Genomic DNA, 27855 nt, shown 5'->3' on the forward strand with positions numbered 1-27855 from the left:
AAATGCAAACAAATCAATAGTGACAGAAAGGAAATCAATGATTACCTAGGCAGAGGAGTGGGGATTGGTGGGAAAGAGATTACAAAGGGAGATGAGGAAACTTTGGGGGGTAAATGGATAGTTCCTTATCTTGACAGTGGTGATGGTCTCACAGGTCAGTGTGGTTCAGAGAGTCAGAGGACAGATCAGAGTGCTCAGAACATGGAGGAACGGGGGCCTCCAACATTGTACAAACCTATAGCAGTACAAACAGCAGCAACAAGATTGTTGATGAAAACTCTGAACTTTGTATAAACTCTGAACATTTGCAGAAAGAGAAGGAAAGTCACCTTAAGTTTACCCATTGCACCTGATAGCAAGGAAGTGACAATCACAGCAAAGACTAGGATGGGAAACAGAATTAGAGACACAGGATGATCAAATGGCACTAAAGGGAAACTAACATTTTTTGAGCACATGTTATGTACTAGGAGCTATAGAGATGTTTTACATATATCATCACTCTGTGTGTTACAGTTTCACGAACACTGTCTCTAACCCTCATGTCAACCCTGTATATATCATTATCTCAAGTTTAAGATAAAGACCCGGAGGCTTTTATAGGTTAAGTGACTTGCTTGAGGTCAATAAACAAGTGAATAGAGTAATACAAAAAATATAAAAGTATAGAAGAAGAAGTATAAGAGTAAATAAGAGAAATGGGACCAGAACATGCCCAAACATGGGGGAGATTTTGAATGCAGAGAGTTACAAGGGTAACCTCTTATTCGACTCCCTTCATAATATCAAGCTAAGACCCCCAAGAAGAAGGTAAACTTCTTCTCCAGATGGGATTTAAGACTGTTAAGTTCAGTTACTCCTCCCACATGAAAATTTTCCCTCTACTTCCAGTTTTAGAGAATTAATTTTATTAAGAGAACTGGTGGGGTCCTACAAATGACCTTGTCTGTTTAGGGTCTCTCAAGAGGAAGTTGGGAAATTTGAGTAAACTCTTCCATGATACTTGGCTGCGTTTCTCAATGGGGGAAAATGTGTTCTTTTAAAAATTTTGCATGGTGAATCAATGTTGAAGGGGTATTCAGGTGAATGAAAGAGGTTGGGAGGTACATTAATGCCTGGGGCTTGGACATCAGAGGGTAGATTCCGTGTCTCAAGAGAGGAGAGTTGAATGTTGGGAGGAAAATATGGAGGCATTTTTGTGGAGATGGAATTATTTATTGAACTGCTTTCTGATGATCACATAGGCCATGGGAGGCAGGAATTTGATTAGTATTTGCATTTAAGTGGCCAGAGGCAGTTTTATTATTTCCAAGAAATTATCTCAGTGTCTATTACAAAAAACCCACAGAGCGTATGCCTGGACATTACAACACATTAGAAACATTCCTTTGGACTATGAACTTCTTAAATGCTCTCCCAAGTGTGATAACCAAATAACATAAACGATAGTTGAGGGTTATGGCTTCAAGTTCAAAGAGTATCAAGAATTGGAATAGAGTCTGGAATGGTCCTAGATAAGATATTTGATTCATAAGGTCAGCCCTTAATGTGGTCAAATTTATATAGGTGAGCCAAAGGCCTTGCCTCCTTAGCTTAATGACATAGATTCATTTTGTTACTTTAGAACCTGTACTGGTTTTGAGAACACTGGTTACTGGTATTTCCACAATCCAACAGCAATAAGGATGAAATGTTTAATTAATTCCCTACAAATGAAAAGCATACGACATACTTTTGTTTTTACAATAAACTGGCTATGTTTTTCTTACTCTACTAGTTTCAAAAGTCAAGTATTATTTCATCTCATTCCTAACACATTTATATCTTGGGTTCTGGAATTTAGTGTGTTAATTTCTGGCTGTCACATCTGGTTTGTCAACCTAACTGAAATCCCAATAAAATGTTGGTCCTGATACATTTCCAGGTATTCTGTTGGCACCCCGAAAAAACTGCTTGATGAAGGTGGGATAGTTTAACTGGACATGCATCCCACTCTTTTAAAAATTTTAAAGTTGAGTTTGCTGTTATTAACATTGTACTCTAAAAATATGGGAGGAAGGTGGAATGATAGTTAAGGTTAAATTCATGGCTGGCTTCTGTTTTGTAAATTGCATTGGCTGGCACCTCCTCTGGGTGTTGCCCCAACATGAAGCTTATTGGTGACATCACAGCTGACTCAGAAGACAGGGGATCAGCTGACATTGGGTTAGTCAATGTGATATTTCATCCTTACAAAAGTGGGCTTTCTTGAGTGAAAGCAACTTCTCGTTAGCTCTATAAACTGTCACCATTTTAAGACATGTGGGGCGTGATTTATAAAGGTACACATGTGCTACAAGGCCAGTTGCTTGGTTGCTGCTTTCTGAGATACCTCTAATTTATTACTATTTTAGATGACAGCAAACACCCATATAAATAGTTAGACACAAGTGATTCTATGCTCAGGAATTCTAGGCAGCTAGGAGTCCCATTTACTGCAATAGTTATTTAACAGCTGAAAAGATAACATGAGATTTAGACAAAAACAAATTTATTTGTTTCTAAATAGACTATTATTCTCAATTTGTGCCAAGAGAGTAATAATAACTAATATTTGTAAACTACTTTACAAGTTTACAAAGTACTTCTCATATATTTTAATAGCTACCATTTATTATGCCAAATACTGTAAGTTAGTCTCTTGAGATACATTTTTCCTTTAATTCTCACAACAATTCTATGAGTCAAGATTACGATGTTACCTTTAAACAGGCTTAGCATAAAGGAATCAAGAAAGAACAAAGGAAAGGTCAGAAATAGCCTGGCACTCCAGGCGGCACCTCTCTCTTACCAGCTTCTTCCCTCCAAAATGGGATTTCAAAGTGAGAGTTATCCAGCCCCAGTCACAGAGCCATAAAAGGGGAAGAGATGTTAGAGGAGACTCAACTTAGTAAAAACTGAAATGTATAATGATTACAGGAGAATAATTCAGATCACAAAATGCTATGGATAAAAGAACTCTGAGTTACATCCAATTAGATTCAGGGCTTACATTGGACTTCCATCATCTATCTGTTTCACTCATATCTCTTTGGTTTCATTTGCTAGAATTCTAAAAGAATTTCAGATACAAGATTTGCTCATTTCACTTATTTTTTTTCCTCCTTTGCAAGTTCAACATTTTTCCTGATATTTTGGGAGGCATAAGTTTAACTTGGAAAAGGAAGATGGGGCTGTATTTGCATTTCATAGGGATATTTGGTGTTAAATGGAATTGTATTTGCCCTAACCTTCAATTAGTCCTGGGGAATTCATGTGCCTAAAGGAGATATGGTCAGCATTTCTCTATTTGCTCTCGTGGTAGGATAATATTTTGACATTTAATCTTTTACCTCTTTCTATTTTCTTCTTTCCCTTTCTCTCCATTCAAGCTGAAAGTAGGCTCTGTGTTAATTGTCCCAGGGGAGCCATATTGCAAGGCAGAAAGCAGAGGAGTCTACAAGTCTTTCTGGCTTTTGTTTTCCAAAGGCCTAAACTTTTAGACAAAAGGAATTTCTAGAACTAGACGGAGGGTTTTGAAGAAACAAAAAGGGGGAAGAATTTTCTCCAAACTGAAAAGATTGAAAAGACTGGCGGGGTGAGGGACACACATACACACACACAGACTTTGATGCCTTGTCAGGGTATAAGATTCAAGAGCTATGGTAAAAATCTGGGAAAAGGCAGAGGAAAGCCCATGAAAGATTGATTGAAAGTACCCCTACTTCCCACCCCCAACTGACCCTAGTAGGATGGGTGCTCTGAATCAGAAATGATGTTGAGTTATAGACAAAGAAGGTTAGATCTCTAGTACACTTGAATTTGTGGGTTGAGATTCACGTGTTACCATACAAGTTAAAAAATATATTATGTGGATATGTGTAGCTATAATGGTGTTCATCAAAGAGTTATAGCAGACAAAATGGAAATAACCTAAATGTTGTTTGATTAAGCCAATTATAATATATGTATATCTGAAAACTATTTAAAATACTATTTATGAGATTGCTTAACTATATAAAGATGTTCAAAATATTCTGTGATATGAAAACACAAGTTATGAAATATGGAAAGTATGATCCAATTTTGAAAGAAAATACATATGTAGGCATAAAGAATAAACTTGGAGAATATATATGACATGAGAGACTTTAATTTTTCCCTTAATTCTTAATGTTCTACAAATAACAGGTATTCCTTTTATAATAAGAACAATACAATAAAAATTATAAAATAAAATCCAATTAGTTTACACTGAAAATACTGCACATTGCTTTTACAGAAAAGGTCAGAAAGAGAAGACTTCTACCCTTCTCACACCATTCTGATGATATGGTGACTGGAATGAGCATTCCTTCACCTGCCAGGCTATTATCGTCAAAATGATGCTTAAAACAAGACCAGAAGCTGGAGAAAGAGCAAAAAAATAAAAATATAAAAATGAAAAAACTGGAAAATGAGAAAAACTAAATATGCATAATTTGGGATGGAGAAAAATGACACTTAGACTTTCTTTTTTAGCATAGTGTCTTATATTAAGTACTTCGCAAATAGTGACCAAGACTAAAAACAAACAAGGAAAGGAAATTGTCTAGCACTCCTGAATATAAAAAGGGCAAAGGAAGCTCTGGCTTATGAACCTGATACATTTTCTAAATAAAACATTGGATTAGTTAAGGAACTCCAACATGGAGGATATTGAATGTCAGAATGGATGAGAATTTATTATAACAGCAGGATATGTGGAGTATCCTGTTAGAAATCAGGATAAGGAATTCTGATTTTGATTTGATAATAAGAAAGTTTACATATTAATATATAATATTAGCATGGTATTTTTAGTCTACATTTGGAGAACAACTAGATAAGTAGAGGCAAAATGTATTCTAAGAAAAAAATTATAAATATGGTAACATTTAATGTGAATTGTGTTACATATTAAAAGTATCTGAACTAGTTATTCTCAGTGCTTTTCTATATTTAGTAACAAATATGTAATAATCAAAGTGGGTAATTTAGAATGATGCATTATTATTTAGCACTTAAATACGTCCTAGTGTCTATCAACAAATCCACGTATCATTAACGTAAGTTATAGTAATGGGAGATTAAATTGCACTGACTATAAATTCCAAATTCTATAACTTCAAATTCCACTAAGAAACTCCCTTTAGGGCCGGCCCCGTGGCTTAGCGGTTAAGTGCGTGCTCTCCGCTGCCGGCGGCCCGGGTTCGGATCCCGGGTGCGCACCGAGGCACCACTCCTCCAGCCATGCTGAGGCCGTGTCCCACATACAGCAACTAGAAGGATGTGCAGCTATGACAGACAACTATGTACTGGGGCTTTGGGGGAAAAATAAATAAATAAAATCTTTAAAAAAAAAAAAAAAAAAAGAAACTCCCTTTATTATATTGCTCTAATCAGATTGCTTTACTTTCGGCTGTTTCCTCGAAACTGAAAACAAACATGGAATTCTTATTGACATTAAACATTTACTCTCCACATACTCATTGTTTCTTGGTCTAGTCGATCTTTTAAAATTGTACTTACCCTTGGGAATGTCGCTGAGTTTATTTCTTTGAAGAATTAGCAACTTTAGAAATGGAAGCCCATTTCTCAAGCTGCTTCTGTGGTGCTTCACCCATGAGGACTTAAGGTTGGGTAGATCCACTGAGACGGAGTAGATGGTATTGTTGCTGAGGTTTAATATTTCCAAAGCATGTAAATGGGCAAGAGTGCTTAAAGTTATTCTTGATATGAGGTTGTTACTGAGGTCCAGATGTTTTATATTCCATTCTTCTTTTTTTGTGTGAGATTGGAAGCGAACCCTAAAGAAACTGGAATTTACATCCACTGTAGCTGCTGTCTGTGATATGTCCACAGGTATCTCACGGTTTCCAGTAAAAGAACAGTTTGTGAGGTGATGTCCATTCCATTGGCACTCAGAATTGAATAACATACTGCTTCTTGATGGGTTTGTCATTGTTTCAGTAAAACAAAGACGTACAACTATGGTAATGACTCTGAAACACAGCTTTTTCATAATGCCTGGAGAAAGGAAAATGAATTGACTTATCCAAATTAACTTATATAAAAACTAACAGCAAATAAGCAGAAAATTTAATTTTCAATTTAAGATTTAGGAAAGTTATCTTGCCTTGATTGCCAATTGCCAATTTATGTTTTATTTCTTAGAAATTAGGACCTCAAAATGTAGCTACCAAAATGGTACAGCTACAGTATAAAATTACATTTATGTCATATTTTAAAGAAAGAACTCCCCTCATTTTTCCAGAAAATACGTATTCACTTGGGCCTCACCTCTGTGTCTGCTTTTCCAGAATCATTCACCCGGCAGTCTGCTTTGGAGTGAGGGAAACCTACCAAGATTAAACACTTCTCTGCTTCCTTGTTGGTCATGAGTACCGAGCAAAGTCTATTCTGCTTATCTACAACACTGTAACCAGCCATGTGATTCATTAGGTGAGTGACAAGCCATCCAGTTACACTAACCTGTGAAACTGTATGGGTGGAAAGTTCAACTCACAGAAGAGACTCAATTGTTTTTAAGGACTAGAAGAACTACAAGCTTTGTCTTTGTGACTTTTGTGACTTTTCAAATTCCTTTGAAATTATTTAGATATATATAACATAAATAAAATGGGGTTATAAAAAGGATGCTCTGCCTCAGAATCATGAAGATGTAATAAGATATAGACACATCAAGTTCTTTTTCAGAAAGATTGTGAAGCAGTTGAAAGTTTTAAAACAAATATCTACAAATCACAATGGCTAAATGTATACCAAAAAATTTTTTAAAGAAAAATAAATGGATAATTTTTGTGATTTGTTTTAATTAAACTAAATTCCATTAAAAAACCAGTGTGTGTACAAATAACCACATTATTCAGTAGGTAGATTTACAACAAATTATCCCTCCCTTTCTGATCTAATGGCACCAGTCTAGTTCTCATCAGTAACCTGAAATACTAGTTAACCTGGCTTAACTATTTTTCCTGCCACTGCTTCTTGGTTTTCCTTCTTCTTGATTTATCCTATGGGATTCCAAAGTGTTATTTCCCCATAAAACCGTTTTCCTCATATCATTCCCTTATTCAAAATCCTATAAGGGCTCCTTAGTGCCTGTCATCCAGGTCCCTCAGGTTGGCATTCAATCAAGGTTTTGCATTATCTAACTAACCTCATGAACTAGTTTGGAGCAACTACAAGATGTGGCTTGTGCACAGCAGTACATATACATATCTTATGCTAAAATTAGCTTTTAGTTCATTCCCAATTCCAAGCTCAATGCCTTTTCCTCTCCTCAGTCCAAATCCTACATATCCTTCCAGATCCATCTCAAATCCTATGGCCCAAAGACCCTTTTTCCTGCTTTAGCCTGTTTTGTCTTCATGTTTTCAGAAATCTTTCAGGAAATATTTATTGAACGAGTGAGTGAATGCATGTTTGACAGAATATCAATACTATCCTGCATTGCTATTGCTTTGCTTTGTGTTTGTTTTAAACTCCCCAGAAGATTGCAAACTCTCAGAAGATAAGGGCCACATTTTCCATACAAGATATATTTGTGTGTGTGTGTATGTGTGTGTGTGTGTGTGTGTGTGTGTATATATATATATATATATATATTTATTTATTTATTTATTTATTTATTTCCCCATGTTTTATATTTTTAACATTCTGCAGTCTGTCACAGGGCTATGCCCTGTTTGGATGAATGAATGCATGAAGTGAATGAAACTTACCATGTAACTTTTTAAACTTTGGTTTCATACAAGGTCAATTCTCCCATATTTTGAAGGGCATCTAAATTCAGGTACACATGGCCATGAACTGCAAAGGTGCCCTACAGCACGGAGGAGTGATTTATTTTTATAGTGTGCCTCTTATGCAATACCAGACATTGAATTCATTTGTACAGTCAGAAAGTTATTTGTTTCTATACAGTCAAGTGTCACATAATGTCATCTTGGTCAATGACAGACCACACAAATGATGGTGATCCCATAAGATTAGTATCATATAGCCTAGGTGTGTTGTAGGCTATACCATCTAGGCTTGTGTAAATACACTCTATGATGTTTGCACAATGACAAAATCCCCTAACAATGCATTTCTCAGAACGTATCCCCGTCGTTAAGTGATGCATGACTGTATTCAAAGCTCTAATCATTAAATATACAATTGCATACAAAGCTAATGTAACAATATCAGCAATGTCACAGCTCTGTAACAAACTGCAGACTATGAAAAATATAAAACAGGGCCAGCCCTGGTGGCCTAGTGGTTAAGTTTGGTGCATTCCACTTCGGTGGCCTGGGTTTGGCTCCTGTGCAAGGACCTACACCACTCATCTGTCAGTGGCCATGCTGTGGTGGCCCACATACAAAATAGAGGAAGACTGACACAGATGTTAGCTCAGGGCTAGTCTTCCTCAGCAAAAAGAGGGAGACTGGCAACAGATGTTAGCTCAGGGTGAATCTTCCTCAGAAAATGAAATAAAAATACAAAACATGGGAGGAAAATATATCACATGGAAAACATGGCCTTTATCTTCCGGGAGCTTACAGTCTTTTGGGGAGTATAAAACATACACAAAGTCATTCACAGGCATATTACTTGGCAGTATTGAAGAGAAACATGGTTGAAAACTACTTATTCTTAAGGGGACATAAGTTAAAGATTTTCATTGACCTGTTTCTTTCTAAGTTGAACAGATTTATACATTAACTAATAAATTTGAGTTCAAAACAGCTAGATAAGGATAACTTTACATTTTAAAGTGAAAGATAGTAATTTGTAAGGAAAAATTATACATACTACATACAAACTTACATGTATTAGAAAAGAACTCCCCAAGAACTCCAGAAACATTTTCTGAGGAAACTGAAAACAATTAGGTAAAATGTAAATCTTTAAATGGACATATTGAAGCTGAAATATGAGGAAGCACTTAGAAATATTGGGAGTGTGTGGGGGTGTCAGAGAGTAAGAGACATAGGGAGAAGGCAGTGGAAAAACAGAAAATAGAAAGGAAATGAAGAGTCCATTCGTATATAAAAGAGAAGTTAAAACAATTAGAAGAACAAAAGCAGATAAGGCTATTATTTGTTAAGATGTGGAATGCACACACTAGTAACACTGTTTCTAAGGCATACCTTACGATCCTTAGGTAGTTTTCAAATGGGTCTCTGTCTGGATCAAGCCAGGAGGGGATTTTAGACCTGAGCCTTTGAGGCTCCACCCACCCGCCATGGAGCCTGCCTTGTGGTAAACCTTCAACCCTTTCATCTCCAGGCTCTGGCTTCTTGCCTCGGTGATGGCCCCGGACTCTGGGAGAAGAGCCACTGGAGAAAGGCCTCCTGCGATGCGTAGAGGGTAGGACCACCCAAATGGGGACTGTGCAACTTCTAACTTGGAGCCCCAGGATTCCAGAGAGGTTACATAAATACCAACTGGGTCCCATTCTCAAGCTATATTTAAATTCATCATGTCTGTATGATTAAGTAGAAACCTGCTAATATTTTAACCATTAAAAAATTAACAGCAAGCAATTTACAGAATCTTTATTGTAAACAGAGGTCATTAATAGTTATTACAAACTGGATTAACTGAAACTCAAGTTAGTAACCCAAAACAGATTTATAGGTTTATTTTCCCATGGCATAATTTGTAATCTTTGCCCCCTCAACACTTTAAAAAAGATTACTAAAATTATCAGCATTTCAATGGTCTCTTTGTCAAGTTTAGCACCGTAACATTCTCACCCTCTTAAAAAAAACTCATTCAAAACTAGGTAGAACTTCCACCTTTTATCATCAAAACTATCACACAAAGTTTATTTAGTTTTTTCATAATGGAAAAGAACACAAATAAGTATATTTTTAAATATTGTAGACCACATATAGGCAGTCCTCACTTGGTGTTGTTTTGCATTTTTCCTATCTGCCCCTTAGACAGTCTCCAAAACATCTTGCTTTTATATCATTTGTCCCCTTGTAATTGCAATCCTCCTCTAAGGTATTGTGGTTATTTATTTATTTTTTTTTGTTGAGGAAGATCAGCTCCAAGCTAACATCTGCCAATCCCCCTCTTTTTGCTGAGGAAGATTGGCCCTGGGCTAACATCTGTGCCCAATTTCCTCCACTTTATATGGGACGCCACCACAGCATGGCTTGCCAAGTGGTGTGTCGGTGCGCGCCCGGGGTCCGAACTGGCGAACCCCAGGCCGCCGCAGTGGAGCTCGAGCACTTAACCGCTTGTGCCACCGGGCTGGCCCTGGTATTGTAGTTATTTAAACAAGCATGTATCCGCCCTACTCTCCTAGGATCCTGTCTCTGTCATCTACCTCCCCAAAGTCCGCTGCTTGTCATATCAGTGCTCAACGCACGGAGGAACAACCAGCAGAAAGAGGCAAAGTTAACACTTCAGTTTATAGAAAAACACCATCTGGTGGTGAGAATGAGTAGCTGATGCTTTACTGTTATGCAAAATAGGTCGCAGGTAAAACGGACGGTTTGTTCTTGTTCTGCTTTCCACTGAGTTTCCATTTTACAATTTCAGTGAAAAGGCAAGGGCTACCTCTAACGTGTCCTAAAATTCTATACCTGTTACCTTAACAATCAGTTCTATAAAAACAGCAAAATATCCTCTCATGTCAAAAGCGCTTAAGGGAGATGTATCAAAAACAAGTATTTCTCAAAGAGGAATAAAAATAGATTATTTCACAAATTACTGTCAATAAATAATACTTTGAACATAGTGTTCTGTCTTTTTTGTAAAAATATTTATCTAAAGAAACTTTCAAAACAAATCTAAATAGAGCAGACAAGTAATGATGTAAAATTTAAAAAATATACTGAGCATCTGAATGAAAATTCCAGTGGATTTTTTCCTGAATCCTGAATATCATCCAGATATTAAATGATACTGAATATATTCAAATAGGTTCACTACAACTAATAACACTCAGAGGTCACCCATTTCACTCTCTCTTTTTTTTCCTTAATTTAAAAACTGCACCCAGTATTACACAGTAAGCCGATCTTTCTTTCTTTTTTTTTTTTTTGTGAGGAAGATCAGCCTTGAGCTAACATCCATGCTAATCTTCCTCTTTTTGCTGAGGAAGACCAGCTCTGAGCTAACATCTATTGCCAATCCTCCTCCTTTTTCTCCCCAAAGCCCCAGTAGATAGTTGTATGTCGTAGTTGCACATCCTTCTAGTTGCTGTATGTGGGACGGGGCCTCAGCACGGCCAGAAAAGCGGTGTGTCGGTGCGCGCCCAGGATCTGAACCTGGGCCGCCAGTAGCGGAGTGTGCGCACTTAAGTGTTAAGCCACGGGGCTGGCCCACCAATCTCTATTTTAGTTTACTTTAATGACTATTCATAGTCTCTAAGGCATCTGGTTTTTCTATCAGAGAGAACTGTGACAATATTGAATGCAAATTGCTTTTTGTATTGATTTTCTTATCTACACAGCTCAAAGTGACCATGACAGAATATCGTTACACTAGAACACAGAGTGGGGCCTATGATTTATCTCTACCGCCTACTTTACAGCAAACTACTTTGAAGTCTCTGTCCCTGATGTTGTGTGTGTCTTAATACCAGAGAGTTCCTTTGAAGTCAAACATAAAATACACTAAAAATCAATTGGCTTGAGAGTCGTAAATCCATCCAATGGGATGGTGATATTAGGAGCGGAGATCAATTCTCATACCTACTTAAACATTACTTGTATTATTTCCTGCATTAGTACCCTTTAGTCTAGTGCTTTCCAACCTTTTTCCAGGCATGGCACACATTAGAAAGGGTAACATTTGTATGGCACACTGGGGTAAACCACCAGGCCATTCTCCACCAGCAGGACCTGCCTGGGGCCATGGCCTCCCCACTTCCCACGGTATTGCCCTGAGGGCTGAGGGTATAAATATCTTGGCAACCCTTTTACCCAATCAAGTACTGCAGTGTGCCAAGGCCATCTGTTGGGAAACTGGGGTAACCCACAACTAGGCCAATTTGATCTCTCGATAGTATAATATTTTGGAATTGGCTTAAGATGGTTTAAAACCTGACAGTGATTGGTCAGTTTTTTTGGCACAAGATTGATTTATTATCTTTTAACTAGAGTAAGCATACCTGTTTTGTTTAATTCTTATCTGCTTACGTAAGTTTGAATTAGTTTTTGTTCCTCTTTCTAGAGTTTTAAATAATTAAAACTTCAGTGCAGAAAATGAAAAGAACACGGTATCTGGAAGCAGGTACAACCAAGTTTGAATCACACCTGAATTCCAATCTCAAGTCTGCTTTTCCTATGTGACATTAGGCAAGTTTCTTAACTTCTCTGATCCTCAGTTTCCTAACAGGTAAAACTGGGATAATAACATCTACTTACAGACTTGTGATGAGAATTAGAGATATTACACATGCAATGCCTAGGACAATGCCTGGGATGTATAAGATGCTCAATAAGTGACAGCTATCATCATTATTTAAAACTTAAACCTGGGATGGTGTTTGAATTTCTACCACATTATGAACACAATATTTATCAATATTTAACAAGTAAACATTCTATTACAGGGTATTTTCCGCCTAGTGCAAAACTAAGGAACCACAGTTTCTTACTATCTCACCTATGTGAAGTTCTTTAATGACTTCACTTGCATGTGAGAATATGGCTGAAAGTTAATGCACTAAAAATCTGTCTTTCTTCTCAGAAGCCAAAAGACAGAGCATGTACCATTTACTCACGGTGTACCTTTTAAACATCTTCAGTGGGTCTATCCCCATTAGTTACCAAAAGCTTACTTATAGTGAGTCTCAACAGTTGCTTCAGTCCTTTATCCTTTAGACAAGGAATAGTGGAATTTTAAGAACACTTCTTTATCTTCTCATTAAAGTAAAAAAAAAAAAAAGAACACTTCTTTAAAGATTAATTTTAGTTTTACTTCTGATAATTATTTTAGAGAACTGCAGTTTGAAGATCAGTGCAACTTAATGAAATGTATTAGAATTTAGGCTCTCTGCGAATATTTTAAATATGGAGATTACATAGATATAGTAGTGCTCTGCAGGTAAAATAATTACGAGTTACCACAAACTGTAAAAACATGATTTGCATGCATACTCTCGAAAAACAAGTCAAGTCAAGATATGAACATATTGGTGACCTCTTGGGTTCTTCTAATGGGTGTTTCCACAGGGGTTGTCTGAGATTTGGCAGCCCATGTTCTGGCCAGTTACTTGCACTTTGAAGAGAGTTCCGTCAGCACACATGCAGAGCTTGTAGCGCACCCAGTCGCCAGAACCAAACTGGTCTCCACTGGAGGAACTAGGTAGGCGAGTTGTGCTAACCATCACAGTTCCATTTAGGATGATGCTGTTTTCCTATCAGGAGAATAGCAATACGATTTATTTACCTCCACAAATGGGAACTGAACAAAGTTAATAAACAAAACTTACTGGAATGCTAACAAGACAGAGTCAAGTCATGACCAAAACAACCACAAAAAAAACAAAACCAATGTCAAGATTCAACTAGTGATCTCTTAGTAACAGTTCATAATGTATATCAATACACTTGTAACACAATTTATTTCTCAATTAGTTAAAATTCCTAAGTGCATAATAAGACTGATGTTGATAAAGTCTCAGATCATTTTCATTCGTTACTTCCTAAGAGAGTTTTAACAAAGTTACCGATTGATAAATTTCTGATGATGATAAGAAAAAGCGTTTTTCTCCCAGAGAAAATTAATTTTAATTTCCAATGTTTTTTGCAACACCACAAATATAGATTTGAGCCATATAATTTTGAAGAGCAGGTACTCAAAGGAAACTGCCTGGGAGGCTCTCTTCTTCAAGCCCACTCTTCCAGGAACATTCTTGTATTGTAAGCCTGTTCTTTTTAGGAACTCCTAAACCTCTCTCTGCCTTCTTTCCTCCTCCTTAGCTTTTCTTCTTTTCATTCACTCAACAAATAATCATTAAATGTCTACTACGTGTTAGATACTGTTCTAGGTGCTGAGGATACAGCAGTCAACAGACAAGCAAAGTTCAAGTTCTCACAGTTGACATTTTAATGGGGAGTGGCAGACAACAAACACATGAACAGGTAAAACAAACAGGATACCATCTGAGAAAAAGAAGTCAGGGTAGATAGGGTGAACAGGCAGGGGTTCTACATTACACAGGGTGGTCAGGGAAGGCCTCTCTGATAAGCTAACAGTCCAACAGAAACTGGATGATGTAAAGGATTAAGCCATGTGGGGGTAACCTGGGATGGGCACTCCAGGCAGAGGGAACAACATACAAAGGCCCCAAAGTGAACATGTGCCTGGTGTTCTAGGAGCAGACAGGAGGCCAGTGTGGCTGAAGCAGAGTAAGGGGGTCAATTGGTAGGAGACGACTCAAAGAAATAACTAGGGCCATATGTAAGGCCAGGGAATGGCCTTTGGATTTTGTTACAAATTAGATGGGAAGCCATTTGGAGGGTTCTCAACAGGGAAGTGACATGATCTTTTAAAAAGGATCACTCTGGCTGCTGTATAGAGAACTGACTACAGGGGTCAAAGAAGAAGCAGGCAGAGGACTTAGGAGGCTGTTCCAACAGTGCAGGCAGGAAACGATGGTGGTTTTACACCATTGTGGTAGTGGCGGTGGCGGCAGAGGTGCTGAGAAGCAGCCAGATTCTGTACATATCCTGAAGGTAGAGCCAGAAGGCTTTGCTGATGGACTGATGGGTACCACTTAACAAGATGGGAACACTAAGAGAAATGCATGTGTGGGGAGGGAGGGAGGATATGAAGATTTTGGACTTGTTTAGTTTGAGATGCCTATTAGATAATGAAGTGGAGAAGATAACAAGGCAGTTGGGTGTGTGAATCTTAGTTCAGAGGAGATTAAGGTAGCAGTTCCAAATTTGAGAGTCATCAGCTTATAGAAGGTATTTAAAGCAATGAGAGAAAGTTGGTTATGAAGTAATGGAAATGGCTAATTGACTATGTAGTGATAGTATATGGAATAAATGTAATTCCTAAGTGATGAATTTTCAAACTTTGTTCCAATTCTGCCATCTTGTGGTCAATTTAATTTTTCTCTCTTTATTTATTTTTTTATTTTTTGTGAGGAAGATCAGCCCTGAGCTAACATCCGTGCCAATCCTCCTCTTTTTGCTGAGGAAGACCAGCTCTGAGCTAACATCTATTGCCAATCCTCCTCTTTTTTTTTCCCCCAAAGCCCCAGTAGATAGTTGTATGTCACAGCTGCACATCCCTCTAGTCGCTGCACGTGGGACGCGGCCTCAGCATGGCCGGAGAAGCGGTGCGTTGGTGCGCGCCCAGGGTTCCGAACCTGGGCTGCCAGCAGCGGAGCGCGCGCATCCAACCGCTAAGCCATGGGGCTGGCCCAATTTTTCTCTCTTTAAATTGCTAACGCGGTTAAGGTATTTTTTTAAAAGCAGTTTAATTGATAAAATTCTTTCTAATGATTAGCTATACACTTAAAAACTATCCACCGATACTAACTGAATTATAAAGCTAATTATCGTTCAATACTGGCTTCTTTTCCTTTAACTGTGGAGAAACTGGTATGTGTATATTTTAATATTTGCCGTATTAACAACAGGTAGAATTTTCAGGAGGAAAAAATAAAAGATTTAAGTAACTCGCTAATGGCTATATACAAATCTATCACATCTCTTACTTCTTTGAGTTTCTAGTACAGAGCACAACAGTCCCACTGTGACATTCTTCAACATTATTTTCTTAGAGGAATGGCTTCTTACTACAATACACATAAAAATGTATTCAGTATTGCTATTGAGTTTCTGGCAAGAATCACATTTTATGTTCATCTTTATTATTTAGAGATTGGAATATGTGCTTTGGAAGGGAAAAGCTGTTTACGAAAGTGAAAGAACCTAATTTTTTCAAGTTTATTTTTTCTAAGAACTATGAAATTAAATTTTAGAAAAGGAAAGAATTATTTTCTTAGTCCTTAGGTTTAAGTTCACTTTTGCCATCTAATGCTTGGTAAAACAAATTTAATTAGCTTTAGTTAAGTAGCATATAGCAGGTGCCCAAAGACATTTTGAATAAATATGCTTTGACCAGAATTGTGAGCAGGTAAAACATTTTTGGACTTATGGCTCCCTTATATGAAATATGTTATCTATTAAAGTTCAGATATAATCTGTGAAGCACAAAGAAAATTTCACTTTTCAACAGCTATAATAAAGGCAAAATCTTTTCCCTTTACAATTAATAATAGATGTATAAACAAAAATACATTTTATACACTTACTAATTGATTTTCACATCACTGGATATAACACCCAGGAAGGGATATGAAAAATCTTTAACTGAAAAAAACCCAACAACTTCAGGGAATGGATACTTACTTTGATCTTCCAGAATTCTCTTTTGGAAGTTTTTTTTTTTTTTCTGTCTTTTAAAATAATACAGGTATCATTATGCAAAAAAAAAAAAATTTAGAAAATAACAGGCAAGCAAAAATAAAAATAAAATTAAAATCATCTGTTATTTTGCTACCCATAGCTAACAATTGTTGACATTTTGGCATACCCTTCCAGGTTTTTATAAACACACATGTGTTCTGAAAAATAAAAATGAGATATTTCACAAATTGTTTTGTAACTTTCTGTCACTTCATAATCCATTTTGAACATCTTTCAATGTCAAAAATTATACAACTATGTTACCATTTTTAATAATTGTATACAATTCTATATATGAATTTATGTACCCAAGAATCTAATGATTCTCTTAAACTCTTAAAAAATACTCACTGCCTTTAACTCCATATTACCACCCATGTGAAATTCAATGGTTTTGCCCATAATGAACACTCCTTCATTTCCACGCACAATAGCACGTCCATCAACTTTTATGTTTAAATCACTAGTAGCATTGCTGGTAATCTGAAAATAAAAAAAGAAGTAGTGAAAAGAGTTTCTAAATTAAAGTAAGAATTATTATCAGAGATAGAGGAATAGGAGTTTCAACCTTGAAATATGAAAGGCAAGTGTTCTCATTCACGTTTTAGAGATGTTGAGATCAAGAAAGAGGACTTGATATTGATCACATAAGGTAGCTAATGACAAATCTAGAACTAATCCTTTCCATTGTTCTGGAATTTATTCTTTCATACCACTATAAAACAATAAAACAGTATAAAAACTCTCCTCTCACTTTGTAACTTGAGACAATAATTCTCTTCCATTAATAAAGCAAAGAAAATAAATCATACCCTTTCAGTAGATGCTTTTTGAACATTCAAACTTTTCACTCCACTTGGCAAATGAAACTCATGAGTTTCATAGTCTGTGCTGAATAAGATATTTTGAGTCCTTGGGTCGAAAAACTGCATGCCAATGTCACTTGTAATAGAAGTTTGGTTCTTTTCTACACTGAGCTTTGTTGTCCCTTGCTGAAAAACAATCTTCAGAAAAACACTTTATTATGAATACATTCTCAAAGAAGACTGCGTCCAAAATTCATCAAGAACATTATTAAAAAAACACTCTATAATAATAGACTAACAAATAATTTTAACCGCGTCTGTCTGTCCCTCCTCTACCCGACTTTGGAAAAGACGTCAAAACAAAATGAGGGCTTATTTGCTTATACTGCTATGCATAAATACAAGGGTCACAGGACACATGGACCTAGGCCTAAGATGGGCAGGGGGTGGTAATACCTCCCTGAAGTTCTATTCAGTTGAAAACCTAAGTCATAGCAGCCACTTGGCATAAGGTGCCAGGACTAGATTGGCATATTCTCTTCCAGACTCCCAGACAGTAGAGGGTATTCTAATGTGCTTTTTTTTGTTTTGTTTTTGGTGAGGAAGATTTGCTCTGAGCTAACATCTGTTGCCAATCCTCCTCCTTTTTTTTTTGGCTTGAGGAAGATTAGCCCTGAACTAACATCTGTGCCAATCTTCCTCTATTTTGTATGTGGGTCACTGTCACAGCATGGCTTGATGAGTGGTGTAGGTCCCTGCCTGAGATCTGAACCCAGGCCACCAAAGTCGAGTGCGCCAGACTTAACCACTACGCCACAGGGCCGGCCCCCGGAAGGTGCTTTTTTAAATGGTTTCCTCATATGGTGGAGAAAAGAGTAAACTGTGTCTTACAGTAATTGTGTCTATCACAGAAAATGCTACCACGGAACAAAATCTACAATATTAAGAAAGCATCCAATATTAATAGATTAAAAGACCAACAATATTATTAAATATATTTATGAATTTTCTCTAAAGGAAAATATCCATTTCCAATAATCAACTCCAGGTTTTTACAAAGAATTTTTCTCTAATGTCCCTCAATTAATGCGGTAACTCACAGGCTGGTTGTTGCCAGTGATGACCAAATTTTCATTTCGCCTTCCTCCTACTGTGCTCTTATAAAGAGGATGTATAACTCCCATGTCAGATACTTGTTTGAATCGAAGCAGACCACTTTCATGAAACTCCATGCTGTCACAGCCATTTGGTCCAATTCGAATCACAGCCCAGATAACAAGCGTTATCTAAAAAGAAAACAAACCCACTGTTAATAGGTTGCATACAGTTAACATAATTGGAAAACAAATAGAAAAGATAAGTGCCAAAGGATTAAACCTCCTAAAATGTTTCATCAGTGAAATGAACATATCAATTGGTTTTCCTCTTATAAACAAAATAAATTTTAGTTTTATCAAGATATTACATGCAAATAGCTAAAAGTCAAAAAGTGCTAAAATGTCTATAATAAAAAAAGAGCAGTTTCTTATTTCTTTTACTCCCTCCGTTTATGATCCAGGGACAACTGCTTTCAACAATTTTAGCTTATTTCGTCTAGAATTTAACTCCATATTTCTAAATAATATATTACTTCTTCACTCATCAATTTTAGGTTTTATCTATTAAATTCCTATTTTAGCAGATGAGAAGTTTAGCTCATTTATACTTCTCCCCAAACTCCAATCTCAAGTTTTGGTTAAATCTATGTTCAGTATTTTCAGTATTATGACCATATAAATATTGGTCACTGCTAAGCCAAATACTGCACTATGATGGCAGATCCTTTCTTGTACTTTGTGTCTTTCAGAGTTTAATATTCGTCTCTGTTTCATTTGCTTAGTTTCTTTGAAAATCTGACTAAATCTTTTCAAATCTTCCAACATTTCTATAAAATGTCTCTTAATAAAATGTTCTAAAAGTCCAAACCTCTCAGATAATTTATTAGTTCTACTTTTCTCCCCTGGGAAATCTTTCTGGAACCCCTATCTTCTTGCTCCATCTGGACTATTGCCCTCTGGGTCTGCCGCACGGCTGTAATCACGAACTCTCCTTCACTTCCATGCTGGAACTTCCTTTCTTCTTTCTCCTACGCTAGATACCCGGTTTCCTGTCTCCTTGTCTTCAACTTCCTTGGTTTAGTGCCTTCTTTTGGTAGCGCACACCCTCTGGTGGCTTCCTTAGAAAGAATGTACGTGAAGTAGATTTTTTTTGAGAGTGTGCATGGCTAAAAAATGTCTTTACAACCTCTCACATTTGATTGACAGTCTGCTTGGTATCCATTTCTAGATGTGAAATTACTTTCTCTCTGAATTTTGAAGGCCCTTGCTTTCTTGCCTTCTGGTTTCCAGTGCTGCTTTTGAGAGGTCTGATGCCACTCTGATTTTGTATTCTTTACACATACCTGTTTGTTTTTTTTCCCTCTGGAAGATTTTAGGATCTTCTCTTTATTCCTAGTTTTCTTAAATTTCACAGTTATGGCCTTGGTGTGAGTTTTTATGCATTACACTGGACCCAGAATGGTAGTTTTCGTTCTAGGCAATTTTCTTGATTTATTTATTTGATAACTTTCTCCCTGGTGTGTTCTCTCATCTCTCTTTCTGAAACTCCTATTAACAGAATGTTACAGTTCTTGGATTGATTCTTTAATTCTGTTGAACTTTCTGGAAGAGTTCCTTTCTGTTATCTTCCAATATCTATCTATATATCATCCTTTCTATCTATCTACCCAAACACCCATCCGGATGTGTGTATTTCTATGAGTTCTTCCCTATTCTTTAATTGCTCCTTCTTAATGGCATGTTATCCTTGTTTCATGGATGCAGTATTCTTTTATTTCTCTGAAGATACTGATTTTAATTTTTTTTTTTTAAGTTTTCTGTCATCTGTTGCATTTTCTCTATCTCCCTGAATTCCTACTTCCCCCATGGTTTGGTTGTTTTTGGTCTCTATCATTATTCAATTCTGGGAGCTTCCCCCCCCCCCCCAAATCTATTGATCTCTGGCAGCTCAGTGTTCATATTTAACAGTGAGGTTGTAAAAAGTCCACAGAAAGTTCTCTGTGTGGGGTGGGGCTTGTGACTAAGAGGCTCACAGTAGGGTGATTAGGTGGCTTTTTCACAGGGACTTGCCAAGTGTCAATATCTTCAGGCCTTTCTCTAGTTAGAGAAACTGAAGCACTTTCTCTAGGTGCTTCAGTTTCTCCAGAGAAGGCTCTTTTATCTCCTGCCCAGAGGATATAAGCCGGGTGCCAGGAAGCTGGAGGTGGAGGATGAGGAGAGGCAGCCTGTAAAACAGGGTCTCAGTATTCTGGAGAATACTGAGAATTAGAACCCTGAGAATCTGGCTCAGGATTCAGACTTCCCTGCCTTCAGTATGGAAGCCCATCCCTACCCTCCTCTATGCAATACCCTCAGACAGAAAGAATCCTCCCTGGTTCAGTGTGTCCACAGGCACACTATTTTTGTGTGGGATTAGGGGGTTTGTTGCCTAACTGCTGGTTGGAAGGGAGAGGAAGGCTAGGGATCTCACGGCTCCTTCTACAGACTCTTCAAACAAGCTCTCTGTTTTCAGTTCCCACCTCACTCCTGCTTTTCAAGCAGGAGTACTTCCAATTCCTGAGGCTTTTCAGGATTCTGCAAGGACTTTCACCAACATACCCTGCAACCCCCTCCCCAACACACACAAGCACTTTCTCTTCTCTGAGTAAGTTATTTGCCATTCCCCCTCCTACTTTTCATCTTCATGTATTATGGTTTAGGATTTTGGTTGCCTCCCACTTTCCTCCAAGGTATTTCTGTTTCTTGACATTGTGACCTTGGGATGAGCTTTTGAAGAGAGGAAGGGGATAAAAATGTCTTTATAATGCCATCTTAACTGGAAGTTTCCCATAAAATAAATTTATAAAGCTATTTATAGAACTCTTTTTAATTTAAGTGAAAAATTAGACACAAATGTTTTGGATGTACATAAAATACAAAGGACTGGCTTGAGAGTATTAGAAGTCAAAAATAAAGTAAATGGAATCACTTTAGAACTGCTGTAGTCCATGTTCACAATCAGTCTTAGGTATACTAATAATCACTCTCTGAAAATATCAATCCACACACATACCAGATGGTTTCATATTTAACCCTCAGACAGTTACAACCTTGGATGAAAAGTCTTCTTTAAAAAAGCAAATATCTTTGGAAAAGGCAATCTACCAGATCCTCAGCACCTTAATGTAAACCAGCTTACCAGATCCTTTCATCCTTTGACAACAGAGATTTAACACTACAAAATATAACCCATGACTACCATCCAAGGGTTTACAATTTTAAAACCTAGCTGAAGAGGCAAGGTTAAATGCAGGAAAAGTTGAATGAAAAGAGAAAGGACTATATTTTTTAGGAGCGGTGAAGGCAATAAAATCATCTTAGCAAACGTCTCTTCTATTGAATTGACTCTACCCTTTTAAAAGTTAAGTCCTTTAAAGGGAAGAATCCAAGAACATTTTTTTCCTAAATAAAATTAATACATGGCAATATTAGCAGAGTAGGTTTTTTTATATATATTCATTAAAACTCAATAAGACATAAAACATTTATAGAAAAGCAGAAAGAGGATCTGAAAGAAATTATAGAAACCAAGTCCACTGATTTCACTGAAAAACAGAGGAAAAAGTCCCTATGGTAATTAAAAAAAGAATATTCTGTATTATATACTCACAATTAAATTGATAACCGCCAGGATAAACAAGAGGATAATCACACAGATGGCTAAATTGCCCTTTCTCCCTCTCAGTCCCGTTTTATGGAGGCGATCTTCATCAATTGGAATATATCCAGCTTTAAAGTTACTATTATGCTCTTTATTGACATTCCTTCTCTCAACAGCCTTCTCACGCATGGACTTCTTTACAGGACCATTAGAACTTTGCTGAAAACAAATACAACACAATGGAACAGCTATACCCTCTCTTTTTGATGCATTTAATTATTAAGTGCAAACTCATATCTAAAGAAAGCTGAATTGGTTAGTGATATATTTTCTAAAATAAACTTCAAGTCATGTTTTGCTGCAGGCTGCAAGTAAGGACATTAATGGGTAGCAGAAAAGAACTCTGAGTGTGACTATTTGATAACATATTTCCACTCTCTGCTTTGAATAGTCCTACTGTCAGTAAAGTGTACAGCTAGCTCATTTGTGGGAAGAGTTGATATCTACATTCCATAGTGGGTAACTTTGTTTTCAGTAATGTTTTATAATGATTTGTTTAATTATATATATTTTTTCATTTAAATGAAAGAATTGGGAAAGGCCAACACAGTTGTTTACCACTCCAACTGGCTAAAGTTAACATTATCCAAGACCAGCAGCCCCCCCCACCCCCAAAGCCCCAGTAGATAGTTATATGTCATAGTTGCACATCCTTCTAGCTGCTGTATGTGGGACGCGGCCTCAGCATGGCCAGAGAAGCGGTGTGTTGGTGCGCACCCGGGATCCGAGCCCGGGCCGCCAGCAGCGGAGCGTGCGCACTTAACCGCTAAGCCACGGGGCCGGCCCTAGACCAGCAGTTTTCAAAGTATGGTCTGGGGAGCTCTGGAGGGGTCCCTTGAACCCTTTCACGAGTCTGGAGGGTGAAAACTATTTTCAAAATAACACTGATATGTTATTTTCCTTTTCTGCTCTCCTTCTTTCATGAATGTACAGTGGAGTTTTTCAGAGGCCACATGACTATACATGATGACATCACTGCTCTAACAGCTAATGAAATGTGTGCTTGTGTATTCCTGTGTTTAAAAAATTTCTCAGTTTTAATTTCTAAAATGAACAGATATCAACAGATACAACCCACATAAACTAAAGCTCTTTGGGATCCTCAGTAATTTTTAAGAGTATAAAGAGAACCTAAGACCAAAAAGTTTGAGAACCTCTGACTTAGACTATGTTGAATAACATTTTAGGTAATAATCTGGTATATCACAAACACAAAAGGAATGGGTAGAAATGAATACTGCCCAACTTACATATTTTTTAGAACTCTGAGAAAATTCATTTATTGAATAGGCATTTTATTAAGCACTTTACGCATAAACACTAATATTATACATAGAAATACAAAAGAAACATAGGACAGGATCCTTATCCTCTAGATAACACAAATGTGATTTGGGTACATGAAATAGTTAACAATGCAATAAAGTACTCTGAATGTTCAGGTGCCAAAGTCAATAGTATAGACAATACATGCTATGGAGTTCAAGGGGAGGAGAGACAAGATGGCTTGGAGTTGTCATGGAAACTGGAAGGAATAGGTCGGTCAGATCTGCAATGCAGGGAGAATAAAGTTGGAAAAGTCGGGCAGATGGTGACAGTTCGTGGACAGTTGGGTCCAAATCCTAGTCTTTATGTCTGTGTCATTGGAAGTTACTGGAGGTTTCTGAAATGAATGACATACGTTTCAGGATGCTAAATGTGTGGGTATTTGTAGGAGAGATAGGAAAGAGGAATATAGGTTTCTCCTGCTATCTGAAGTAGAGCGTTCCTATGAAACCTTTTGTAAGCCAAAACAGTGTAAAGCGAGGAAGCAATTACCATTAATTTATACGGGGAAAATTTTTGAGCATTCCCAGAGCCAAAAAGTAACCTACCAAAATAAACTGGGATAAAGCACAGATGCTCACAGACACACTTCAAACCTATGGTGCCTTGATGCTGGGATGCTGAGTGCAGCTCCCAGGAAAGGAGCTTGGCGACATCACTCTCACTGATCGGGGTGCGCGTTACCTCTATAATGGCTCGCTACAAAACAAATGCTGAATGCTATTTTCACTTTTAACTTTTTCTCATACAAGTGAAAATCCACTTCTAATTTCTTTTGGTTAGCAAAAACAGGCACTAATATAAGTCTTTTGTAAAAGCAAAGAGGTGTAAAGCGAACTTTCAGATAGTGGGGAAAATCTGTACCAATAGGCTGTTAGGGATGTAGTAAAGGAGGTTTGAAGTAATGAGGGCCTAAACTAAGGTGTGATGAAAAAGGATAGACTAAAAAGATACTTCAAGAGAAGAGTTAACCGAATTTGTAGCCAGGTTCAAAAAGAGAATCTCGTGTTTACTGAAGGGTGACTAGTTAAATATGGGGAATGAAGGAGGGAGGAGATTCTACATAGGTTGCATTTGAAGTAAATGAGAAATAACCACATGCCTCAAAAGCAATGGGAAGGATGGAATGGGATGTTAGGTCAGTCAGGACTAGAAACACAGATTTGAGAGTCCTCAGCCTCGAGGTAAATTAAAGCTATGATTTCACATCAGTTCACTGTTAAAAAACAGTATAGAGGGAAGAGAACAAAGAGCCAAGGACATGGCCTTGAGAAACTTTAAATGTGCAGGAACAATGGAAAATGAGGAATACAAGAATGGTAAGAAAAGCAAGGATGTGCAGTGTTGCTGAACTTGACCTGTCAAGAAGTGCCTCCATAACTTTCAGAGATGACCTCTGAGTAGCAAGCTGGTAAGTAGGAAACAGTCTCAAAGAGAAGCCAGCTTGTATACATCTATTTTCGAGTCCAGGATGAGAAAAGAGGAAAGAGAGAAAATTATAGCTAATGAATTATGTACTGTCAGAGGAAAATTGTGCTTTTTGTTGTTGTTGTTAGTATCTCCTCCCACGCCCCATTTGGGAGAAGACTTGTATGTTTGATGGCAAAGGGAAAGATGCCAAGAGGAGATGCCAAAGATCTCCGAGTAGGGCAGGATAATGCGGGAAACAAGATCCTTCAGGAGGCAGGAGAAAGTGATATACAGTACAGGAGAAAAGAATCGTCCTAAAGCGTGGGCTCCCACTTCCTGAAATGGTTCACACCAAGAAGAGAAAGCTTTCTTCTTTTTCCTAGGGATGTAAAAGGCAAGGTCATCTGCCCAGGAAGAGTGGAGAGGGCTACTGGAATCCTATCATGGTGCCAGGGATAGCAGGCTGGTTGAGGGCTTATGGAAAATAGAAAAAGACAGGAATAATCATTGTGAGTAGTGTGGTAGATAAAAATTGTAACATTCCACAAAGCATTAAGGAAGGCTCTGTAGAAGATGATTCAATCTACTCAACAGATTTTATCACAAAACAGGTTGCTGAATACAGTTGTGTAGTTTGTGTATCTGCATGAGGTGCAACATCTATGAGGGTGCACCGACACCGCAGACATGTTAGAGCTGAATGTGCATTTTGACAGTTTTTTGGCTGAAGTTAAGGGAGGTGTGCTTTCTTCTAATGTTCACAGACACAGTATAGGCTTGTGACAGCGCGAATAGATGGGTAATTTAAAAGTCTTAGCCAGAGTCTGACTATAGGTCTACAGAAAAGAGAGGGCAGAATTTATCCCTCCTGGGATGCATTCTTTACTCGTCTCTGCCAATTCATGTACATTATTATATTCAATTTGATGCCTTTATCATTTATTGAAGAGTTACTATACGCCAGATGCTCCAGACTACTAACATGAGTGAGACATAGCACCTACCTTCAATGAACTTACTTACAGGCCAGTAGAGTAGACAGAGAGGGTCACTAACAATCACAGTTCAACATGGCGAGTGCCGTAGTAGAGCAATGCATATGATACTCAAAGGGTAGAGAAGAGGAATGCAACTCTACTCAGTGAGCAGGGGCATGAGTTGAAGGTTTTTAAGAAAAGTTGAGGTTTTAGTTGAATCTTGAAGGATAAACAGGCAAAAGTGCAGAGAAAGGCATTCCAGGCAGGGGCATGGAAACTGAGTACAAGTCATCTCTGGGCGAACTCATTTCGGTAGTTTTATGTGGATGGTGAAGAGGATGAGTATAGGAGTGGGGGAAAAATGAGGTGAGAGATGTGGTTAGGGGCCAGTAAATGAATGGACATGAGTACCATGTCAAGAATGATGGATTTTATCCTGAAGGTGACAGGGAATTACTGAAGATTTAAAATAGGTTAGTGATACAATCAGATTTGCATTACAGCAAAATCAAACCAAAAAGAGATGAACTGGAATAGAAGAGTTTGGAGATGAAGATATCAATAGCAGGTTTCTCTAACAGTCCAAATGAGGGCTTGACTGAGCTTTGGCACTGGAAATGAAGATAAGATTGGGGAGAGACATTAGGAGGGAAAAATGACAGGACCTGGTGATTGACTGGATGCAAGTGTGACATAGAGGAATCCAAGATGACTCCCAAATAGCACCTGCTACATAATTTGTGGGGTCCGGAGCAAAAAGAAAACGTAGAGTCCGTTGTTGAAAAAATCAAGCCTGGGACAGCAGAGCACTAAACCAAGTGTGAGTCCCTTCTGAGCTCCCTTAAGCCAGCCCTGCGCCCAAGCTTCTGGCTAGGTTAACCAAGCGAAGGGATGGGGCTGTAGCCCGTTTAACGGTGAATATGATGCAATCCAGTTTTGAAGATTTTAGAGTTTGAGGTGCCTGTGGAAAATCCAGCTAAGTTCAGGCTGGAGACATAAATGCCTAACTCTGAAGTCGAGACTGAGGAATGGGTCAGATTGTCCAGTTTATGGGTAAAGCAAGAATAGAATCTCGGTGGAACCTCAAGAGCATCAATACGTGATGTAGATAAAAAAAGAACTGTCTAAAACAGGAGCTGATAAATCAGGAAAGCCAAGGAACAATTTTAATCTCAACAACTACAAGAAGCTTTGTCTCTTTTCACTTTCCCTCATTTCTTTAGATTTTATTTTACTGTTACGATCTGGAGATTACCTGTTGTCTTGAGCTGATTTTTCTGCATTTATTTGGCATCTGACTTTAAGCTCCTTGAAGGCAGATTTCATGTCTTCTATTTTTCATGTCCCTTAGAATGACCGTTCCAGTAATATATAATAGGTCTCTAAAAGCAGTTAATTACCTAAGAAAATCTTTCCAGAAAAGATATTCTGGAAACAGAATGTTGGCAACTTGACTCAGATTTATTTTTTCAACAATATTGAAGAATGAGACTATTTCAAAAGAAACTATCATATCATCGTTTTTTTTCAAAGAGAAGTAACAGTTAAGGAAAAAAATGACTATGAACATTTTTATTATAACAAATCACCCTAGCAACTACAGATACGTAGAGGTATGTGTGTGTGTGTTTCCATATACGCATGTATATAAATGCGTATGTATAGCTTGCTTTTTGGGGAAAATAGTCTTTTAAACTATTCTAAGTTACAAGTTTACAATGCAGATTAGTAAAAACTGATAAAGCATTTTAAAAAATGATTGTACACCAACTGGACAGCAGACCGTTTTATACTGGTGACTAAATCTCCAGAGACCAAAGCGGGAGGAGAAACCGGGATGTCTGCATATCGCGGATGGCAGAAACCAGGAGGCCGCAAGCTGACACCCGGGCAACAGCTGACAGTTTCGTGGTTGGTGCCCGGGGAGCCCCGCGCCTGGGGGCCGAGGTTATTTTTACCCGCATCTTCGCTGGCCGCTGAGCCGGGCACGCCTCCAGCACGTCCTGGCGCAGGCTCCGGGCTGCCACGGCCGCCTCCCGG

The 27855-nt window shown here is 37.8% G+C and overlaps 2 protein-coding genes and 1 long non-coding RNA gene across 3 annotated transcripts in view; 1 reads left to right on the forward strand and 2 right to left on the reverse strand.

The window, feature by feature from the left end:
• LOC147916438 (uncharacterized) overlaps positions 1–9683 on the forward strand; it is a 19261-nt gene extending 9578 nt beyond the window's left edge. Inside the window, exons 2-3 of the long non-coding RNA XR_015552913.1 lie at positions 6360–6501; positions 9337–9683. This is a non-coding gene — a long non-coding RNA (uncharacterized LOC147916438). The remainder of the gene's footprint in view (positions 1–6359; positions 6502–9336) is intronic.
• On the reverse strand, positions 5435–6061 carry LOC147916439 (leucine-rich repeat-containing protein 66-like). Its single transcript, XM_087434737.1, has one exon. The coding sequence runs from the start codon at positions 6059–6061 to the stop codon at positions 5435–5437; it is 627 nt and encodes a 208-aa protein (XP_087290863.1).
• Positions 9591–27207, reverse strand: SGCB (sarcoglycan beta). The gene is made up of 6 exons (XM_014787254.2): positions 27071–27207; positions 22052–22261; positions 18406–18591; positions 17312–17503; positions 16851–16982; positions 9591–13429 (listed from the first exon to the last, which is right to left on the reverse strand). Exons 1-6 carry the CDS (start codon positions 27107–27109, stop codon positions 13226–13228), a joined length of 963 nt encoding a protein of 320 aa, XP_014642740.2. The 5' UTR covers positions 27110–27207; the 3' UTR covers positions 9591–13225.
• Positions 27208–27855: the final 648 nt, after the last annotated feature.

Source organism: Ceratotherium simum, chromosome 8 (genome assembly GCF_057802395.1).
Source record: "Ceratotherium simum simum isolate JZ-2026a chromosome 8, ASM5780239v1, whole genome shotgun sequence".
Taxonomy (NCBI): domain Eukaryota; kingdom Metazoa; phylum Chordata; class Mammalia; order Perissodactyla; family Rhinocerotidae; genus Ceratotherium; species Ceratotherium simum.